At 35.8% G+C, this 18755-nt stretch overlaps 1 protein-coding gene across 3 annotated transcripts in view; it reads left to right on the top strand.

Annotated features, from left to right (window-relative positions):
• The window catches only part of RNF180 (ring finger protein 180), a 189029-nt gene that overhangs the window by 120280 nt on the left and 49994 nt on the right, over positions 1 to 18755 (top strand). For all 3 annotated transcript variants that reach the window (XM_082723088.1, XM_082723087.1, XM_082723089.1), the window contains one exon: positions 14927 to 15152. In XM_082723088.1, coding sequence (XP_082579214.1) covers positions 14927 to 15152 — 226 coding nt within the window. The remainder of the gene's footprint in view (positions 1 to 14926; positions 15153 to 18755) is intronic.

Here is an 18755-nt window from a genome sequence, read left to right as displayed (position 1 = left end):
CTCAGCGTGCGGTTTGCTTAATATTCTCTCTCCCCTTTCCTTCTGCCCCTCCCACTCATGCTCTTTCTCTCTTTCTCTCTCTCTCTCTCTTTCTCTCAAATACATAATCTCTTTTTTAAAAAGCAGCATTATCCTAAATACTGAAATTCATTTAAGTATTGGAGTGTCTTGAATATATTTTTCTGGAAAGTGAATATATTAGAGAGCAAGTTAAAGTATAATATTGCTACCAAGGATCATCCAGTGCATTGTTTTATAAAAAAAACTTCAATATTATACATGATCATATTCATTTTATAAATACATTTAAGAAGATTGTAGCTATGTATGCACCACGTACACACCTACATACTTCACACCACCTGGCGGTATTAAGTGGAAGGAGTTTCAAAATTTGTAGACCTCTCTTAACCACCTGCCAGCAGTTTCAGAGTTTCTTTGTTCTTAACCAGTGACATTTTTAAATTCTGTGTTTCCAACAAAGAAGTAAAAATAGTTTGGGATACAAATTGCCACATTGAACTTGAATCTATTTATATTTTAATGTAATTTTTAGATTTCCTATAACATGTATTACTTCTATTTTTCTGTTTTTGAGTGATTAATATAGATACTGACTTAGTTCATTTTTAATTAAAAAAAATTAAAATATTGTCTTTAAAAAAGCATAAAAAGTTGAAGACCTTTTAGTTAGTACTCCCAATCCAGATCATTTTCCATTGCCAACAGAAAGAATCAGCCTTTGGAGTTTATTTTATAAACTTCTGGTCTTTTAAAGGAAAAAATAATACAGAGAGAGAGTGAGAGAAAGAAATATATATATAGAAATAGAAAGATATATATGTCTAGAAATATGTATAGAAAGATACATATCTAGGAATATATATCTCCATATAATACATGGCATTGTTCTGCCTATGTTATTTCTGTAAAAGTGGTGTTATCCTGTATTAAATTGTGCCACAGTAGTTTGTTCCTGTTGAATCATATTCTGTTGCATGAATATGTCACATTTTTTGGTAGTTTTTCTTTTGATATGAATTTTACATACAGTGAAATATAGAAATCTTAGTTGTTCATTTACTATTTCAACAGATGCACATGCCTGTGTATATAGTCTCCACTAAGGTACAAAACCTTACATCATTCCAAAAATTTTCCTCTTCCCCTTCTCAGCCATTTTCTGTTTCATATCTTGGAGCCAACTACTATTCTGATCAGAGTAATCTAACTAATTACGGAATTTTACAAAAATAGAATCAGGTGTTATGTCCTCTTCGGTGTAAGGGTTCTTCCATTAAACACTGGTTTTATGATTCACTATTGATGTTTTGTATGTAAGTAATTTATTTCTTTTTTATTGCTGAATAGTATTCCACTCTATGAATACAGTAAAGTGTATTTATCTGTGCCTCCACAAATCCCCTCAGCAGTATTTGTTCTTGCCTAGCTACTGCCTTGGAGAACAACTCCACTTTGGCTCTGTCCAGCAGGTACTCCAGCAAGCAGGTTAAGAGCTTTTGCCTCAGGAGGCTTCTCTGTTGTCACTGAAGCATTAGATGCAGTGAGGCCTACTCAGTTCTCATGTGTGTGTAACCCGGAGATGAGGGGGTGTTAATGCCCAGTGGAGCACACTTTGGATCAATAGGAGATGGGCACCAGCAGATACCTTTTTCTCCCTTCCTCCCTCAGCAGACTATAGATCACACTACATGTAGTTGGGACACAGTAGTTAGTAACCCTCTCCTAAGACTCTACTTGGTACCAATTAAAGGCCTACTCAGGCCTCTCGTATTTTCTCTTCCTCTTTATCTCACTCACTCTCTTTTCTCTCACACCTGCATTCCCTAGTAAAATAACAGCATGTAAACTTCTGCTGTACTTTGGATTCTGGAGAACCCCAGATAATGCATTCTATCTGTATAAAGTGATTTTATTTTTAATTTTTTTTTCTTGTATTTATCTGAATGGTTTCTCTGGGGTCTTTCCAGTACAGCAAGTACAATTTTCTCTTCTACCAATCTTCCTATTCTCAAATATAAGTTGTACTTACTGAGCATCTTTTATGTGCCAAGCATTGTTCTAAGTAATAGGAATACAGAGATTAAATATATTAAACATAATATTTGTGATTCCTTTTTGATGGCCAGAAGTTATACAGAAATGGTTTGAAGGCTATTGATTAGCCATTTCTAGTCACTTCTATTACCTTGCCTCCCTTGCCTTGCTCTGACAATAGCAGAAATAATAGTAGTTTTAAAAAACATGAATATTGGTATATTTTTAATAATTTCAGATTCAAAATCCTTTATATCTAATGTGATCACAAGCTACTTTAGATTCCTATGACAGGGACTTGCAAATGGAGAGTAGATGTCCTGTATAGAGAATCTGGAGGACACTTTGTTTCACAGATAGTACAGTCTTTCCAGTAGGGCTACTGATATATCAGGATTAGCCTCCTGGTAGTCCTCCCATATCATTTCCCCTGAATCACTTAAGGCCAGCTGGAACACATAGTTATGGCTATAAGTGAGGAAGGATGAATTTCCCAATTAAAAAAAAAAATCAGTAAACTGTTGGCAGAAGATGGGTGGAATGAATGCTAGAGAGGTTTTCCCTAAAGTGTCCACTAAACCAAACCAACACAGGTCTGAATGGTATGTAGGAATTAGGGAAGAGTAAAAGTGGAAGAGTAGCCAGAAGGAATAGCTTATGCAAAAGTTCTAAATTTGTGAGGAATTTGGCCTGAGAAAGAAAAAGATAGTTTTTAGAGATGTTGTTTAGGGTACTGAGTCAATTCTTGCCTAAAGCTAGATACAGTTCTAGATTTTTCTATTACTGGCACCAGTAGATTCCATTTGAACTTTTGAGCCACTTTAACCTGGATTTTCTGTCATTTATAACAAAAAAGATTTCTAACAAGAGGTTAACTTAAATACCACTACCTCAAAGAAGCCTTTCTAGACCCCAAACTAATTCAAGTTCCTCTGTTTTATGCTTTCCTAGCATCTTTTTATTCTGTGCCACAAGACTAGAAGCTCCATAGTGTATCCTCAGAGTCTGGGAAAGTGGCTGGTACACAGGAGGCACTCAATAAATATTTTTTGAGAGAATATAAAGATTAAAAAGCTTAATTAGGAAATGGCAATGAAAATAAAGGGAATCATCAGGGAGTACAGGAAAACACTGGAACAGTTTAAGAACTAAACTTGGCAAGGATTGGTTATAGGAGGTAAGGATCAAGAGTCACATCTGGGGGAGAAGTGAATTCAAGTTGGAATATATTAAGATTGGAGTCCTAGTGTAGTCATTTACAAAAGGCAGCAGTAAATTTGTATTTGGAGATGAGAAGAGGGATAAGATTAAACAAAGATTTTGCTGGCATCAGTACTAAGGAAAAAGATTTTGAGGACAGTAAGAAAGGGTAAGCTTACATAGGGAATAGAAAGTACAGAGCACAGTTTTCTTAAAGACCATTACTAAAAGGCCATTGGCAGAGAATACATATATAAGAAGTCAGGAACAGTAAACCAAATGAGGGATCTCCATACAGTGAAATATTACTTGATCATAAAAAGGAATGAAATGCTGTTACATACTTTAACAGAGATAAACCTTGAAAACATTAAGTGAAAGAAGCCGGATACAACAGGACATGTTTTATATGATTTTGCTTATATGAAATGTTCAGAATAGGCAAATCTGTAGAGACAGAAAGTACGTTTGTGGTTTCCAAGGGTGGAGCTCCAGGAGGAGGGGAGAGAGGGAAATGGGAAGTGACTGATAATAGGTATGCAGTTTCTTTTCAGAGTGAGGAATTTTTTCTGATAGTCAATGGTGGTAAATGGCTGTACCACCTTATAAATATACCAAAACCCCTGAACTGTACACTTTAAAATGGTGAGTTTTAGGGTACATGAATTATATGGCAAAAAAAAAAAAAAGGTCAGTAATAGGCAGAAATTGTACACAAGACACACTTGAAGAGAAAGGTAAATAAAGCAGATGGATAGTTACAGTGAAGCCAGAAAAGACAAAGGGAAGTGCATTCTCTATCCCTCTCCTCTCTCCAACATCGAGACACAATAATGTGTTTCATAGACTAATGACTGCATTTTGTAGTCTTTAAGAAAATGGTAACTAGTGCCTTCTAACTATGAGGTTGTGTATTACCAACTATAAGCATAAATAAAGATATAATATCTCAATATTTTCCTTTTTGGAGCTAACCAATGACCTAGAATTCACATTTTTCTACCCTTAAGTAAACATGGCAGAAGACTTTGTAAATGAGGTGAAAACTTTCAGAATCACTAATATATTAGAAATGTTATATAACAAAACACTCTTCCTTTAATTTCAGACAGGATAGTAATTTTTTAGTGTATGTAATTATTAAATTTAAATGCTTCCATAAAAATATGCATAGGATATATACTGCAGCATTTATCATTTTATAAAGATCTAATAACTTGTGCAGAACATGCATTATTTTTAAATTACTGCTAGCACATCCTTGGTTTTCAAACTAAAAACAGAAGATACTTTGAAAAAGTGACCAGCATTGCAAAATATTGCAAACATTTTATTTCAAATGCCAAAAATGGGGGTGGTGAGCAATACAACTTATATAAACCAGAAGTCATAAGTTTTTCTATTAAAAAAAAACAGTAAATTTTAGAGCATATATGTACTCTAAAGTAAGCCAGAAATGGCAGAAATATATTCTTCGAATTTTGCTGAAGAAGAGTTTCCATTCTAATTCATTGCGTTTAGTCCCCAGACCCAAGTAATCTGGGGAAATTTATAAATTCTGGGCTTAGCATTTGCAATTATTTACTGTGAATGTGGGTCATTTTCTGTTCTTTCAAGGCAAGGACTATTTCCTTAGTTTTTTTACTTCATTTACTTGATTTTTGCTTCATAAGTAAATTGATTACTGCTGTGGTTTAATATTCATATTTAAAAGAGAACAAATAAGCTCCACAAAATTGCATCCCCCGGAGCTTTTAATGGGATAAATATAAGTCTTCCCATGGCCAGTATAGGGAAAGTGACCATATGTACTTCTTTGGAATGTTCTATTTTATACACATATCTAGTTTCATCAGTATACAGAGTGGAAGCCTGAAGGGATTTTTATTTATGAAGTAACATAATGAATAAATGGTTTCTGAATAACTCTGTATCTGATGGCTTGGGCAATACTCAGTATGGTAATAACCTACAAACATACGGAGAAGTATGATGGTGTGGGAAAAAATATTCTCAGCCATCATTGGTCACCTCCTAAAGGTATGCGGAGACTTCATTTAGTCTCTTCCTTTCTATGGGTATGCTGGAAAATTACAGAAATAAATACTGGGAAATTTCCACTCAAAATTTTAAATTATAACAGCCCCAGTATTCATTTGAGGACCCATGAATTTTGTTTTTCCTTTACCACAGGTTGTAGGGATTTGGTGTGTTTCTTCTTTTGTAGGTACTAACTACTGACATTCACTCTACACCTTGGGATGTTATTTTGGATTTTTTTTTAAGTACAGGATATTTAGATTATTTTGACATAGATTCCTAGAATTAGCTCTAATCTAAAGCTGTATTTCTGTTTTGCAAAGTGCTATAAAAAACGAGTTCAGATAAAGTAATTTGCAGTCTATCTAGAAGAGCTTATTAATGAGGTTTTCTGATTAGGTGAATATTTGTATTAAGCAACCCCATATGAGTTGCCAGTTATCAAATAATTATAACGTAGAAAGTATAACTAAAATCCTATTGAAGATCATTTTATCTTTCCTTGATGCTTTAGAGGCCACCTCGGAGTATTATAGTAGCTCTTGCTTTTCATTTATTTTTAAAGATTTTGTTTATTTATTTGACAGAGAGAGAGAGTGAGAGAGGGAACACAAGCAGGGGAAGTGGGAGAGGGAGAAGTAGGCCTTCTGCTGAGCAGGGAATCCGACGTAGGGCTCAATGTGGGGCTTGATACCAGGACCCTGGGATCATGACCTAAGCTGAAAGCAGACACTTAACCACTGAGCCACCTAGGCACCCTTACTTTTCATTTTAAATGATGTTATTTATTGAGATCCTGGGTGGCTTAGCTGGTTGATTGTCCCACTCTTTATTTTAGCTCAGGTCATGCTCTCAGGGTCCTGAGGTGAGCCCTGCATTGGTCTCTGCAGTCAGTTTGGAGTTTTCTTGTCCCTCTCGCTTTGCTCCTCCCATTGTTTGCACACATGCTCTCTCTCAATAAATAAAATCTTTAAAGAAATAAAAATTAAAAAAAATAAATGAGGTTATTTGTCATCTAATAGAACTGTAAATATTAAGCGGATTGATTTTTCTCTCTATACGGTGGTGTATCTAGGTATGGCTTTCTGAAGTAAATGCTCCATACTTACTTCCTCTCTCCTTACCTACAGTGTGCTGCCATTCTTTTCATACTTCTTAGAGATTTATATCTTTAGATCTCAGATAGAAGATACCTGACCATAATTTAGACTCTGCATTATATTCTTTGCCTAAATCATCTTGCTTAGTAAGATGAGATTACTGTTAGTATTGCCAATTCACTAAAAACGTACATGCTTCAGTACGTTCAGTATCTAATACAGGCCTATGGCCCAACTCACCTTTGCTTTCTACCTCCTAGTGTATTTGTTCTCATACGTTTTGGGCTCAAGATCCCTTTAAAATCTTAAAGTTATTGAGAATCCCAAAGAACTTTTGTGTATATGGATTATAAATATTTACCATGTTATATATTAAAACTGAGAAGACATTCTAAAGATTTATTAATTCATACACAGATAATTTCATTATATGGAATCATAACATATATTATGAAAAATAATTTATTCAATGGACAAAGAAGATATATATGCAATGGAATACTATGCAGCCATCCAAAGAAATGAAATCTTGCCATTTGCGATGATATGGATGGAACTAGAGGGTATTATGCTTCCCAAAATAAGTCAATCAGAGAAAGACAATTATCATATGATCTCCCTGATATGAGGAAGTTGAGATGCAATGTCAGGGGTTTGGGGGGTAGGAAAAGAATAAATGAAACAAGATGGGATCAGGAGGGAGACAAACCATAAGAGACTCTTAATCTCACAAAACAAACTGAGGGTTGCTGGGGGAAGGGGCTAGGGAGAGGGTAGTGGGGTTATGGACATTGGGGAAGGTATGTGCTATGGTGAGTGCTGTGAAGTGTGTAAACCTGGTGATTCACAGACCTATCCCCCTGGCGCTAATAATACATTATATGTTAATAAAAAAAAATTTTTTTAATTAAAAAAAAGTTCAGTTAAATGTGTTAATTTTTATAGATATGGTTTACATATTTATAATCTTCAACAAAAATTTCACACATAAATAAAAAATAATTTATTCAAAAAAATTGAGAATGGTATTTGCTTTAATTTTTGCAAATCTCTTTAATATTTGGCCTAAGAAACAACATATGTATTCTCACATCTGTTTCTGCGTACAATCTGTTGCCATATGTTGTTATTTTTCTGTTTATTATTTTATTTTGTTATGTTAGTCACCATGCAGTATGTCATTAGTTTTTTTAAATTATTTTTATTAACATATAATGTATTATTTGTCCCCCAGGGTACAGTTCTGTGAATCATCATGTCATTAGTTTTTGATGCATTATTTACATATATTACCCAGTGCTCCATGCCATATGTGCCCTTCTTAATACCCGTCTCTGGGCCAACACATCCTGCCACTCCCCTCCCCTCTAAAACCCTCAGTTTGTTTCTCAGAGTCCACAGTCTCTCATGATTCATCTCCCCCTCTGACTCTCCCCCGCTTCATTTTTCTGTTCTTTCTCCTAGTGTCCTCCATTTTATTCCTTAGGTTCTACAAGTAAGTGAAACCATATGATAATGATCTTTCTCTGCTTGACCTATTTCACTCAGCATAATCTCCTCCAGTCCCATCTATGTTGATGCAAAAGTTGGTTATTCATCCTTTCTGATGGCTGAGTAATATTCCATTGTGTATATGGACCACATCTTCTTTATCCATTTGTCTGTTGAAGGGCATCCCAGTTATTTCCACAGTTTGGCTATTGTGGACGTTGCTGCTAAGAACATTGTGGTACATAGGGCCCTTCTTTTCACTACATCTGTACCTTTGGGGTAAATACCCAGTAGTGCAATTGCCAGGTCATAGGGTAGCTCTATTTTTAATTTTTTGAGGAACCTCCACACTGTGTTCCAAAGTGGCTGCACCAATTTGCATTCCCACCAACAGTGTAAGAGGGTTCCTTTTACACTTTTTCATGTGCCTGTTAGCCATTTCTCCATTCTTTGGAGAAGAGTCTGCTCGTCTTCTGCCTGTTTTTTGACTTGGTTATCTTTTTTGTGGGTATTGAGTTTGAGAAGTTCTTTATAGATCTTGGAAATCAGCCCCTTGTCTGTAGTGTCATTTGCGAATATCTTCTCCCATTCCGTGGGTTGCCTCTTAGTTTTGCTGACTGTTTCCTTTGATGTACTTTTGATCTTGATGAAGTCCCAAAAGTTCATTTTCGCTTTTGTTTTCTTTGGAGACGTGTCTTAAAAGAAGTTCCTGTGGCCAATGTTGAAGAGGTTGCTGCCTGTGTTCTCTGGGATTTTGATCAATTCCTGTCTCACATTGAGGTCTTTCAAACATTCTGAGTTTTATCTTTGTGTATGGTGTAAGAGAATGGTCGAGTTTCATTCTTTGGTATATAGCTGTCCAATTTTCCAGCACAATTTATTGAAGAGACTGTCTTTTTTCCATTGGATATTTTTTCCTGCTTTGTCAAAGATTATTTGACCATAGAGTTAAGGGTCCATATCTGGACTCTCTGCTCTGTTACATTGGTCTGTGTGTCTGTTTTTGTGCCAGTACCATGCTGTCTTGGTGATCACAGCTTTGTAATAAAGCTTGAAATCCAGCAATGTGATGTCCCCAGCTTTTTCTGTTGTTTTGATTGAAGTATATGAAGAAAATCTAGCTAGACACATAGAAAGTGGAATTGTATTATAATAGCTTTTCAAGATGATTTTGGATAGATGTCTTTGATATTACACCAAAACTTAACAAGTGCTAGATTATTAAAGGTTAGTTGCAATATGGAATCTGACACTTGATGTGAACTTTACATTGAAATCCATTGGTCTGTCTTTACACTTTGAGTACTTAACTTACTTATGCATAGTTTTATAATATCATGCATTTAACTCTTGGTTCACTGAATCATACAGCTCTTCTAAATGTCTTATTTCAGTAAACAATATCAAAAAATTGTTAATATCATCTCTTCAGAGAATTCTGTAAGTATTAGGAAACTATAAGCATCCAGAAGATTTCTAAAATTTTGATTTTTGCTTGAAAGCCCAAATTTTATCATTTTATTTGGCAACAAATACTATCAGTTTTTTCCTTTGAAGTGACAGGTTTGTTTTGTTCATTTTTGTAAAAATGCCTGTCAAATAACCAGATCTAAATAGTGAGTTTTCCTGGCCATTGTTTATTACATAACAATGGTATTCAGTGGGAAAAATAGCTAGTTCAGCTCACAACTAAAACAATAACAAAGGAGATTTTTCTTAAAAAAAAAAATGCTTCGATATACAGCAGAAATGCTTTCTGTGTACTTCCTGTTTCTCTTGCATGGTGTATTAAAAATAAATAATTAATAAAAATTAATCTTTTTCCTGCTTCATCAAGGTCATTCTTAGCAGAAACTGGCTTTTGGCTTTTTTTTTCTCCCCTGCATGTGGTAGAATACATATACACAGAATAAATTAATTGGGTGCAAATCTTAACTTATTTTCATTATATTCGTTACGTTCTTTGGAGACAGCTTGAAGCAAAATCAAATCATGATATTGATTTCAACTCATACATTTAAATAAAATAGAATTACAAAGATAGGTTTTTGAAAAAAATGTAACAGTCCTAGAAAATAAGACAGCCTGCTATCACTGGACCACAGTCTTTCAGGAATATCCAAAGGGTGGAAGGCAGTTTGCATTTACTTAGAAAATGAAGCAAATTTATTGCTTTTCTTAAAAGCCAAGATATTAACTGATGTAGAATTAAGAGCAGTTCTCATTAGCGACCTGGAGTAACTTCAAGATCAATTAGGAAGAACTTTGAATGCATAACACTAAGTGAAAGGAGCCAGTCTGAGAAGACTACATCCTGTGTAACTCCTATTACATGACGTTCTGGGAAAGGAACACTATATAGAGACCAGTAGTTGCCAGGAGTTGGGGAAAAGGTAAAAGGGATGAATAGGGAGAGCATGGGGCTTTTAGGACAGTGAAACAAATCCTATGTGATATTGTAATTGTGGATAGATGACATTCATTTGTTAAAACCCATAGAATGTACAAAGCCAAGACTGAACCCTAATGTAAAGTAGGGACTTGGGCTCGCTTTGGCAGCCTATATACTAAATAAACTAAGGACTTCAGTTAATAGTAATGTATCAGTATTGGTTATCAACTCCAAAAATGTACCATAATGGTAACAGAAGGTGAAACTATGTGCGCGCACGTGTGTGTGTGTGGTGGAAGGAGGTATGTGGGAATTCTTTATATTTTCTGTACAATTTTTCTGTAAACATAAAACTCATTTTTTAATACAACATTAAATATAATGACAGCAGCAAACACGCTCCAGGTTTTATGTTTTATATATATTACCTCGTTTAATCCTTTCAGCATCTATGAGTTAGGTACTTCCAGTATCAGTATCCCCACCTTACAAATGAGGAAAGTGAGACTCCAGGGAGTGAAGTGATTTGCGTAAGGTCTCACTGGTAGTAGTGGCAGAGCCCAAACAGGCTCTGGAGTCTTGCTCTTACTCACTGCCCTCCTATCACTTATTAAAAAACAGTAAGTTGGAGGAATAAGACCAAATATAGCAGTAATCGCAACATGGTAAATGAGCTAGAGGCACTGCTGTTTTGTTGTTATTATTACTAATAACAACTCTTGGTCTGTTAATTTTGGGGCTAGTTTTTACTGGGTTTTTTGGAAACATTGCTTTAGATTATTTATCAGTTTACTTTGTCCTTCTGAGACTGGAAGCCCCTAGAAAGGAGTTTGAGAGCCTACATGCATGTGGTTCTTTGTGGAATAATTCCCTTGGAGCCAAAACTAGTTGTACATTGGACACCTATTATATTCATTTGCCAATTTTAATAACTGTGCCTTAACACTTACTGCCCTGTAGATCCTATCTAAATTTGTCTTTTTCTTTTAACCTACATCATAATCATCAGACGTTAACATTTATTTTTTGCTAGGACATTTCGAAGTCCCTAAACTCACTTAAGAATGTGGTAGTGAAGAAGAGTGCTGCTCCAGATCCGGATGGACTGGATTGAAATCCCAGCTGCACCACTAGCCATCTGAGTTAATGAGCTCTCAGTTTCTCAGTTTTCTTTATTATAAAAAATGCTGATAATAATACTACCTACTTCATAGGGGTTTTGTGGTGAGGAAATTAGTTAATATGTACAGCTTTGTCTTATTTCTAGTCCCAAAGTATTTCCTGGGGAACACAAGATAAATGTTTAGCTCCATGACAAGTGTACTGTGTAAGAGGAAAAATGGTATTCTGTGTTCATGTCATTGGCTTGTAAATAGGTATTTTATAATCTACTTTCTCTTAATACCGTTTGTTTTTAGATCTATTCATGAAAACGACATAGAGGAAAATTAGGATCACTTTCATGCAGATGCTTGTTTATCTCATCGCCTCTTAATATTTTTCTGAATGAATGTCCTCCATCGTTTTTTTTTTAATTTTTTTATTTTTTTTTGTTTTTTTTAATTTTTTATTTTTTATAAACATGTATTTTTATCCCCAGGGGTACAGGTCTGTGAATCACCAGGTTTACACACTTCACAGCACTCACCAAAGCACATACCCTCCCCAATGTCCATAATCCCACCCCCTTCTCCCAAACCCCCTCCCCCCAGCAACCCTCACAATCCATCGTTTTTTTTTAAGGTTTTATTTATTTATTTGAGAGAGAAAGAGCTTGAGAGAGAGATCACCAGCAAAGGGGTGTGGGTTGAAGGAGAAGCAAACTCCCCTCTGAGCACAGAGCCTGAATCAGGACTTGATCCCAGGACCCTGGGATCATGACCCCTGCTGAAGGCAGAGGCTTAACTGACTAAGCCACCCAGGTGCCTGAATATCCTCCATCTTTTAACAGTTCTTCCAAGGAGGTAGTTTCAGAAATCATGCTGCTGTGGCCTTCAGTGTTTCTATTGATAACTCTAGTTTGTCTGTGTTCCTCCAAGTAACTACAAATCTGTTGTGATCTTTATACAGTGAGAGGCACATAAACCCACCCTATCCTGCGCTTGAATTTAGATTTGCTTTTTAAGTAACCACATCATATATTGAGCTTAGTTAAGTCAGTTAAAATCCCTAGGTCTTCTTTACATAAATTGCTTTTAGCTAAGTTTTGTTCATCTTCTACATGTGCAGTCCATTTTGGAGCCTTCAATTAGGAATTTATATATATCCCTGTTAAATTCGATCTTTTTTAATCTTGACTCTGCCAACTGGTTTAGCATAGTTTACATTTTTAAATTTTTCCTAACAGCATACCTTGTTCCAGAAAGGATTTTCGTTCTTGCCAGCTCTCTTTTCTGTCCTCTTTCCTCCACTTCTGATAAACATTTCTGGGGGTCTTCATCTATAACAATTGAAATATTGAGGAGTGCCTGGATGGCTCAGCTGTTAAGCATCTGCCTTTGGCTCAGGACGACGGAGCCCTGCATTGGGCCCTGGGGGAAGCCTGCTTCTCCCTCTCCCACTCACCCTGCTTGTGTTCCCTCTCTTGCTTTATCTCTCTGTCAAACAAATAAATAAAATTTAAAAAAAAAAACTGTCGAGGAGATAGAGGATGAGTTCATAGACACACCTATTAAAAACCTCTTTCTAGGTCGGTAGTACTCCCTTAATGAGTAATTAATTTTTTAAATATAATTGACTAACTAATGAGAATTTAAATAAAAAACTTTAAAAAGTGTAGTTCTCCATCCAACAGCAGATTTTCTTTTTTTTTTTTTTTAAAGATTTTTTATTTATTTATTTGACAGAGAGAAATCACAAGTAGATGGAGAGGCAGGCAGAGAGAGAGAGGGAAGCAGGATCTCTGCTGAGCAGAGAGCCCGATGCGGGACTCGATCCCAGGTCTCTGAGATCATGACCTGAGCCGAAGGCAGCGGCTTAACCCACTGAGCCACCCAGGCGCCCCAACAGCAGATTTTCTATTATACAATCGTATATCTCTACAATTTGGAGAAAAACCCAGTAGAACTCTATCCTTGAGGTACTGTGTTGTCTTCTTGTATAACTATATTTATTGGCAGATATAAATTGTTCTGAATTAATAAAAACTCTTAAACTGTTTAACTCCTTAAGACATAGTGAATTCCACATTTCTTTATTAATGTTATTTCTATGGGGAGGGTTGCTTCACTTAGCTTAAGTAATAGATGAATAGTTGTGACCTTACTTTCTGTTTTCAAACTTACATCATGTTTATTTTTAAAATATTGTTGTGTTTTTAAATAACAAAGATTTTATTTCTTTAATGTGTATTTTACTGAAATCTAGTTACTTTTGTTGCATATGTAGAGACAAAAAGTACTTCATAGAAATAAAATTCTGTGCAAATATTTGGGTCACAATTTGAAATGCTTTAAGAGGTTCTACAAATTATGGGTTTTTTTTAATGCCCTGGGTTTCTTCAAGGTTAATTAGTTCAAATCTCAAGGCACAGTCCTGAGCATCTAATGCAAGCAGAATAAGTTGGCATTATGAAATAAAATTTAGGTAAATCAGCATCTAGGTCCTTAGATGTTTTTATTTGGGATGCCCAATTCAGTACTAATTATTTACTTATGCCTTTCGCTTTGCAAATATCTTAGAAGTTTAGGAGGAAATATTCATACGTCAATAATGAGTGAAAATTATGGATTTTGTTGCTTTTCCTGCAGATTTTTCTTTATTATTGTTCAGATCATAGCCACAAGCTTTCTGTTGGCGAGAGACATTTACTTCATATCCTCTCTGTATTAAACTTTGTTTTTATATGGGATTTCACAGAGTGCCTGTTATCTAGTGGATTACCTTGTGTCATCCTCACATCATCTTCACAGATGGGGAAATTGTGAGGCTAAGTCCCAGGAATTCTTTTACCAGATCTCATGCTGCTAATGTCTAAGCTGCCTCTTTGCTAAGTACCTCTTTCTTACCTATTTTCTTTGGGAGGCAGGAAGGGACTCATCTTATTTCCCAGCACAAGGCTCATCCCGGAATTACTGCAAGTCTTTTTGCCTTGTCTGCTGCCTGATGTACATTAGGCTTTGGCCATTTCTTGGGGCCTTGAGGTCCACAAAGGGACAAAATATAGAGAATGCATGCATGGTATGAGAATAAATATGATATCCTCTTGCCCTCACTTTTCATCATCTGCACGTGCCAATACAAGGCTCCATAACCTTGTGACATGCACTTTATTTGCCCTAGTGGGAGTAGGATAGATGGGGAATCTGTCTATAATCCTGGGACGGACATACCTGATACTTACTTAACTAGTACTGGTTAAATAGAGATACGGGTATGCTTCAGTATTTGGGGTATATTTTAGCATTCAGCATTATATTAAAAACTAAAAAGAAAAATTAAGACTTCTGGCTTTTTCGTATATGTTTTGAGTTTCTTCTTATGTTACAAGGTAACCTTTCTGTAACTTTGAATATATCACAAAAACAGATATAATGTGCTTCTCATAAATATTTTTATTCATTTTAACAAAATATAAAGGCACTCACTCTTAAGGAAACCAATCTCATACTGAGCCAGGAAAATTATTTTTGCTTATGTTTTGCAGACTTTGAATAATGAGATGAGTACAGATGATGACAATGCATATGCAGAAGAAAAGGAAAGTTACATCTGTGCAGTGTGTCTGGATGTTTATTTCAGCCCATACATGTGTTACCCGTGCCGCCACGTCTTCTGTGAGCCCTGCTTACGGACTCTTGCCAGAGACAATCCTGCAAGCACTCCTTGCCCATTGTGTCGGACAGTTATTTCCAGAGTCTTTTTCCAGACAGGTAACTCTTCTATTTCGTTAACATAATTACCTAAGTATCAGTAAAGATGGAATATGACATACTATTTATTCTTTTCTTTTTTAATTTAAATTCAACTAGCCAACTTATAGTAGTATATCATTAGTTTCAGGTGTAGTGTTCAATCATTTATCAGTTTTGTGTAATACCCAGAGCTCATCACATCTTGGGCCCTCCTTAATGCCCATCACCCAGTTAACATACTATTTAAAACACACTAATGGAGAGAGGAAAAACTAATGAGTGTGGAACATAGAGAATTGCTGAAGAAAAAGGGAAGAATGATAGAAGTAAGCAGAGCTAGTATTTACTGAGTGCACTACTGTGGACCAAATGTTAGGGAGGAAAATGCTATCTCCACATTCTGCAGGTGAGTGTAGATGGGCAGATACATAAACCATATGACTGTTTATAGTAACTATAATTAGAGGAAGTGTTTAGTTTTAGATATTCTCCCTTCTAAGGAAAAAGAAAAGTAAGTGTACAATTAAGTGATTTTCATGGTTCGTTAAAAGAAACATCCCACTTCCTAAGAATAAGCGAACATTTTTCTGGCACTTGAAAAGGAATTCTTATGTGATTTCTCTTCTAGGGCATATTGAGAAACAGAGTAGGCAGTGTCCTCAAAAACATCCTCAGAGCAAATGCAGTATCAGGTTTCCTGACACTGTGTCTTTCGGTATACTCGATAAATGCTTAGGAAATACCAAAGTATAATTTAGGGCAAGTGACATTGCTAGTAGCCAAAACATTATCGTCTAGTTTTCTTATAGAAATAACTTTTAAATTATGTAAGTAATACAATTTCATTAGAGAAGAATTGGAACGTCCAGATAAAATTATAAACTCAAAATCCTCCGTAGTCCTAACATTTAGAGACCACCTTGACTGTGTATCCTTCTAGAATATTTTGCATATGTGAACTTAATTATTTTTCTTACAGAAAAAAATGTGATCATATTGTACATAGGGCTTTTTTTTTAACCTGCTTGGCTTCACTTAAAAATGCTTGTCATTATGTCATGATCTACTTAAGTTGTCTACTATATGGGACATTTAGTTTAGTTATTTATTTGTTATTATTTGATGGTATATAGGGATAAATATTTTGCACACATCACTGAGTATTTTTTTGCAAGGGATTTCCAGAAGTAGAACTGGTAGTTAAAACCCTCTGTGTTTTAAAGCTATGTATATGTTGCAAAATTATGTTCTAAAATTATTGTAAGCAGCATTATCCAAGGGTTATTTTCTCTACACTCTGGGCATTTTTTGTTTGTTTTGTTCTGTTTCTTTTTAAATCTCTGACCCTGACCTTCGCTGATTTTTCTTATGGTTTTTCTTGCTTGTTAACAAGAAGACTTTTTAGGGGTACCTGGGTGGGTCAGTGGGTTAAGCGTCTGCCTTCAGCTCAGGTCACAATCTCATGGTCCTGGGATCAAGCCCTGCATCAGGCTCTTAGCTCAGCAGGAAGTGTGCTTCTCCCTCTCAATCTCTCTCTGTGCTTGCTCTCTCTCTCTCTCTTGCTATCTATCTCTCAAATAAATAAATAAAAACCTTTAAAAAATATTTTTTTAATTAACTTTTGTCATAGGCAGTAAATCATTTTCCTGTTTGTCCTTTGTACGTTAGTTATGTTTATTGTGTTTTGTGATTATGCAGAACTTTTATATTTTTATGTAGCAACCTTGGTGTTTATTATTTCTAATTTCAAAGTTAGGTATTAAAAGGCCTTATCCACTAAAGAATAATATAAACATTCTCTTAACTACATTTACTTTAGGTTTCCATTTTGTCCTTCTATCCCCACGTTTAACTCCATTTAACATCTTTATGGTGCCTGGTTTGATTAAGAATGGAGTGCTTTTTTTCCATGTCCTTAGACATTTATCCTGGTAACATTGTTGAACAGTCCATTTTTCCTATTCTAATTGAATTTCCATTCTTTAAAAAATAATAACAACAATTACTAAAATATAAATGTATTTCTTGGCAGCTGTTCTTTTCCATTCATATTTCCATCTTATCATATACTGTTACTTTATACTTTTTTAAGATTTTTATTTATTTTAGAGAGAGAAAGTACACCTGTGAGCAGGGGAAAGGGCAGAGGGAGAATCGCAAGCAGATTTCACACTGAGTACGGAGCCCTTAGCAAGGGAGGCTCCAACTAAGGACTCAGAGATCATGACTTGAGCTGAAACCAAGAGCTGGACACTTAGCTGACTGAGCCACCCAGGTACCACCCCCATTACTTTACTCTTTTTTTTTTAAGATTTTATTTATTTGACAGAGAGAGAGAGATAATAAGTATGCATAGTGGGGGGGGGGGAAGCAGGCTCCCTGCTGAGCAGAGAGGCTGACGTGGTGCTTGATCCCAAGACTGTGAGATCATGACCTGAGCCGAAGGCATAGGCTTAACCCACTGAGCCACCCAGGTGCCCCTACTTTACTGATAAAGTTACTATATCTTGAATGTTTTAATAAATCAAAAGTACATTAAAATTATAAGTTATATGGGAATAATTCATATTTTAACTTACATTGATATAATATTGAGTAATTGTTATTATGGTATATCACCTCTCAATACATTTCTGCAATCTCCTTCCTAAAGTCTCTGCACAATTCTTACTAGCTTTCTGCCTGTATATTTTTGTTGTTGCTATTGTAAAAGAGACTTTTTTCCTTTTCTGGTTTCAAGTGCTTTTGGTGATACTTTGGAGAAGTTAGTTTATTGTCTTAGAGTACTTAGAGACTGATGAATCACAGACCTGTACACCTGAAACAAATAATACAGTACATGTTAAAAAAATAAACTAAAAACATTAATAAATAAATAAAACATAAAATGGTGAAGTCACTTTGGAAAAAAGGAGGGTCCTCAAGTTTGGACAAGGCAGATTCTAAGCTTGCTTGTAAGATTGGGGAAATTCTGGTATGTCCCAAATTAATTAGAATACTTTTTTTCTTTGAAGATGAGAAGGACACCAGTGTAGGCAGGTCTGAGGAGGAAGACTGGATAGGTGAGAACCTTCCCATTCATTGACTGGCAACCTCACATCATTGCTGATGCAGGGTCCCCACATCAGTATCCCAACACTTAGTCTATTCATGGACGGGCTATATGCTTCATAACAGGATCTGCAGGCCATCTAAAATCAGCACATCAAGGAAAGGAAAAGGCCATGGTTTACAAGCATTATGTGGAGTGGGAGTTGTCAAGGTGACAGAGGAGGAATACCTCAGACAGGAATATCATGCTTTTGTTTGAGGGAACGTGTCGTATTTTCTTGAATTGACTTTCTGACTGAAGCCTTCAAACCAAGCATGTCACTTCCCCTATTGTGGACTGACACTGAAGGATCCTACTGTAGGCAGTCCTACTACAGACATAGTATCCATGTTTGGAGATCCTAACCCATGGTTATATAGTAAATGTGAGTGTCTCAGGTATTGATTGCAAAAGGAGCTAGGGTCAGTATGACCTCCTCCCCAACTGCAAAATCACTGAGCGCCATCGCTCCTCCCCATTCAGATGCACCAAACCTCAGCAAGAGTGACTCCCCTGTTCCACTGTTTGCT

Source organism: Mustela nivalis (assembly GCF_964662115.1).
Source record: "Mustela nivalis genome assembly, chromosome: 3".
NCBI lineage: Eukaryota > Metazoa > Chordata > Mammalia > Carnivora > Mustelidae > Mustela > Mustela nivalis.
Note: the sequence above shows the minus strand (reverse complement) of the source record. Positions and strands in the feature narration are given on the sequence as shown.